Below are 4,419 nucleotides of genomic sequence, written 5' to 3' on the forward strand. Positions count from 1 at the left end.
TTCATCTAAATTCTCCATATAAAATGATTCGTATTTTTTCAAATTATGTATTCACTTGGATTCATAGTATATAATCGTTAAACTTTGAACATTTACCATTATAGTATGTAATCGTTAAATTTTGAATATTTTCTATTAATCTATTATAGTTTGTAATCGTTAAACAATATTTGTAACAATTATTCTGTATAATTTGTATTCTTGCTTATTTATTTAGTGTTTTGACAATGTTTTATTTTTTATTTCTAAATAATAAAATTTTAATATTTTAGGAAGCAGGTACCCGAAACCGGTTCCCGGCGGTTCCGGTTCCGGTTCCAAAAATTTAAGAACCGCTCTAACCGGTTTCGGTTCCAATATCTCAAGAACCGCCGGTTCCTGTTCCTGTCAAAAAGGACGGGTACCCGCCTATGCTCACCCCTACATCCAAACGTGCACCTGGAAAATAAGCTAGCTTACTTTTCCAAGCAATGCCTTAGACATTTTTGGCATCCTATAAAGTCGATTTTGTTATAGTGAAATCATGGTTCTATGATCAAGTTCTTACCTCTAACAACGGGAACTTGAAGAAGATTACGAAAAACGCAACGAGTCTTGATGTAGTTCTGAACCCGTGGACCGTGAAACGGTTCTTCCTCTAGAAATCTTTGCATCAAAACCAGAAACCCTTGAAACTCACCAAAAACCTCGTGAAATTGATGAACTCCATGCGGGTCCGATTCCCATATTTCCAAAACCTTTTCATATTGCCAACGAAGGATTTCCCAAGATAAACACATTTGTCCAATGTACACAACTTCTAGATCGCTCTGTAGTTCTTTGATGAACTTTCTCTTGGGGTTTCTATCGCGTTTCTTGACTTTGGTTGATGAAAAACGTACGCAAAGATGTGTTGTAATTTCCGGGACTAAAGATCTTGAGCTCGAAACCGATTGAAAAGGATCATTTAGCTGCAAGAAACCTGTATCTTGCACATCATAGATTAAAATATGATGAGAGATTGCAACATTTTACAGTTTTTATAAACTAGTTTTTACCAAACATGGCTAGTTTGTCAAACATAGCCTTAAAGTTGCATTTGGTACATGGGTTAGACATAACATGACAAAACTCACTGTCACACCATGTCTGGGGTGACATGAGATAGGACAAAATCTCAGTGTTTCACGTTTGACGCAGATACAAAAACCAGGACTATGTGAGACAAAAAAAAACTTATTTTTTTCTTCAGAAATCACAAAAATATGACATAAACTAAAAAAAATTACTAATTTACCCTCGTAAAACAATGTGTTAAATCCTTATTTATGACTCTTTTGACTCAAAGAATTCAAAGTTTGACTTGTGAATCCCAGCCCTACTCCATGACCCCCACCTACAAAAAGGGTACCTTTATCTAAGCCATCATTCCTATTTCCTATGCCTTTTTTGTGTCTCTTTTAATCCCCACTTGACCTAATAAAGGGGGGTCCCTTTTTTTATTAACGTAAATATTCAGCTCAGTTTGCATGGATCTCGACTAATTTTACAGGGTTTTAAAAATAACAGAAAAATCTTGATTTGCCGTTTTCATGTTCTCTTATTTGGTTATTTCTCTCGTTTGAACCCGACTCTCTCTCTCTCTTTATATATTTATGTGTGTATATATATATATATATATATATATATATATATATATATTTGCGTAAGTGCCAGTATCCAGGCCAGCTAACGCGTACCGACTAATCCCTGGACAACCACAAGGGCTTTGGCAACGATTGGATTCGAATCAGGTTAAGAAAAGATTTCCAGTACATCCCATAAGCCTTAACCAGTACGCCGCAACCTAAGTGGTTCATTAAACATATATTTGTCAAATCGGTTAGAAGCGATAGAACTACTGAAATGAAGGGGTAAAATCGGTTTATATACCTGTGGCATACATTTTCTGGTAACTGAGAATGTCGAATTTTTGCATTCTCTCTTTGTAGATTTTGTAGAACTTATGAACTTCATTCCACTTATGTCCAACATCCTGGTATGATTCCTGTATCTTCTTCCATGGCTGAAACTCCACGATCTTCGGAGGTGATTCTGATTCTTCGAAAATGGTTGGCAATCCCGTAACTTTAACCTTCTTGATCTCCATTTTCAGCTGTTTGATCAGTTCTTGATGTTCCATTAAAGATTCCAACTTGTTTCTTGAATCATTTGACAGATTTTTGGTGTTGGAATCCGCGGTTTTTTCTTCAGATTCTTGTATATCTACTGATTTTGTGCCAAAATCATCACCATCACCATATGCATCACTGGTTGATGGATGAAATTTGTTTGAAGTAATTGAATCTGAGTCTTTATTCATTGATGAATAAACAGTTCCTTGATGGAACTTCTGTTCATCAACTTTCTGACCAACTTTCTTGTTTGAATTTTGGAGTTTTTCTTCATGGGGAGCTTCTTTTTCTTTGAAATCATCTTTGGAATCATCATTATCACCACCATATGCATCAACTGGATTACTGRTTGATAAATGAATATTCTTTGAAGTAATTGAATCTGTGTGTGAATTCACATATGAATAAACACTTTCTTGATGAAACTTCTGTTCATCTGCTTTCTGATCAACTTTCTCACTTAAATCTTCATGGAGAGCTTCTTTTTCTTCAAAATCATCTTCGAATTCATCCAGGTTTTCATCCGCTCGTGACGAAAATCCATAATCACCTGCTTCAAAATCAACTGGATTACTGGTTGATAAATGAATATTCTTTGAAGTAATTGAATCTGTGTGTGAATTCACATATGAATAAACACTTTCTTGATGAAACTTCTGTTCATCTGCTTTCTGATCAACTTTCTCACTTAAATCTTCATGGAGAGCTTCTTTTTCTTCAAAATCATCTTCGAATTCATCCAGGTTTTCATCCGCTCGTGACGAAAATCCATAATCACCTGCTTCAAATTCATCAAAACACATCTCAACAACAGATGAAGATTCAACATCTCTCTTGCCTCCATTAAACTCTTCAAAATTCGGAAACTTAAACAAAAATTCAACAAATTCTTGATCCTCTCCTTCTCCCAATCTTCTGTTCAACTCAATCTGTTCATAGGTTTCTGCTAAAACAACTCTCGAATCCCCAAATTTGTTCTCCTTAAACCCCAAATTCCTCCTATATCTGTAATCGAAAAGGGGAAATCAATCTTCATGTAAATTATAAACAAATCTTACTGTAAAAACTATCAAAACGTTTGGCATACCTTATGAGATAAAGAAACAATGGAATCAAATAGGCGGATGCAAGAAGACACAGGTTTTCAAACAAGAACTCATGAACAGAACCCATATTAGCATAATCGATGAATCCAATCTGAATTAGCGAATACAGTTTAGTCCATTTAATCAAAATCAATGGATTCAATTTGAAGCAAGAACACGAACCTAGTTTGTGAAATCCATGGCGATTTGAAATTTCTTTATCTGGAAACAGACCAGCCACCTGTAGGAGAAGAAGAATCGAACTAAAACGATGATGAAATCTGACCTAATTTGATGGAAACGAAAGCCGAAATCGAAGTGGGGTTGCTTTCGTTTCGGTCGGATTTTGAGTTCAACATTCACTGTTCCTTCAGAAACACGTATCAATGAGAAATTATGGAGATGGTTGAAGCTTGTTGGTGTTTGCATGGTGGGATAGGGATAGGGGTGGGGATAGAATTGGAAAATAAGTGATCAAAATTTGTTCCAAAATTGCACTTTTCTTGAAATTTGGAATTATTGAGGGTAAAAGAAATTGTTTAAAAAAATATATTTAAAGAATCGTTTATTAAATACTTATCAGGTAAATATTTATCGAGTCTCGGTTATTTTTTTAGATGGGTATAATAAGAGTCGAGATTCTTATTTGGTAAGAGACATAATAAGGACCGATACTCTTACCCGATAAGTAAGAAAAAAAGCCTCTTAATCAGTAAAATTTGTTTATCAACAATCCATTTCGATAGCTGAGAATCTTATCTAAGACTGGTTTTTTTTTTATTATCTTTTTGAAGTTATTTTATAAAATTATAGTACGAACTTTGAGGGGTTTTTTCTCTTCCAAAATTTGCAAGTTTTCATGATTTTTTCTAAAAAATTGTAATCGTAAAAACATTTATAATATCTTTGTACAATGAACGCTATGGTTCACATTTTGAATAGACATGAATACAGAGTTTTGAATTTCATGATTTATTCCAAATAAAAATATACTAATTTATAAAAGAAAAACCAAGTTGGGTCCAGCAACAGATTTATGGCCGGGACCGTAAGAGCTTAGTATAAGTCAAAAAACGAGGCCCGATCTAGATTGGGACCGGTTATGAGCCCAACCCGTTTTTTTTTATAAATATGTTACGTTATTTATAATCGTTGGAACTACCATTTTCTCTTTTCATTTT

General features: G+C 34.4%; 1 protein-coding gene across 1 annotated transcript in view; it reads right to left on the reverse strand.

Annotated features, from left to right (window-relative positions):
* LOC112515629 overlaps nt 1–3,606 on the reverse strand; it is a 6,863-nt gene extending 3,257 nt beyond the window's left edge. The window contains exons 1-5 of the mRNA XM_025122533.1: nt 3,422–3,606; nt 3,241–3,350; nt 2,932–3,158; nt 1,912–2,703; nt 548–961 (exon numbers count right to left, since the gene is read on the reverse strand). Coding sequence (XP_024978301.1) covers nt 548–961; nt 1,912–2,703; nt 2,932–3,158; nt 3,241–3,326 — 1,519 coding nt within the window. The 5' untranslated portion in view covers nt 3,327–3,350; nt 3,422–3,606. The remainder of the gene's footprint in view (nt 1–547; nt 962–1,911; nt 2,704–2,931; nt 3,159–3,240; nt 3,351–3,421) is intronic.
* Between the last annotated feature and the right edge of the window lie 813 nt (nt 3,607–4,419).

The sequence above is a fragment of the Cynara cardunculus genome, assembly GCF_001531365.2.
Source record: "Cynara cardunculus var. scolymus isolate 2C chromosome LG 7, CcrdV1, whole genome shotgun sequence".
Taxonomy (NCBI): Eukaryota; Viridiplantae; Streptophyta; class Magnoliopsida; order Asterales; family Asteraceae; genus Cynara; species Cynara cardunculus.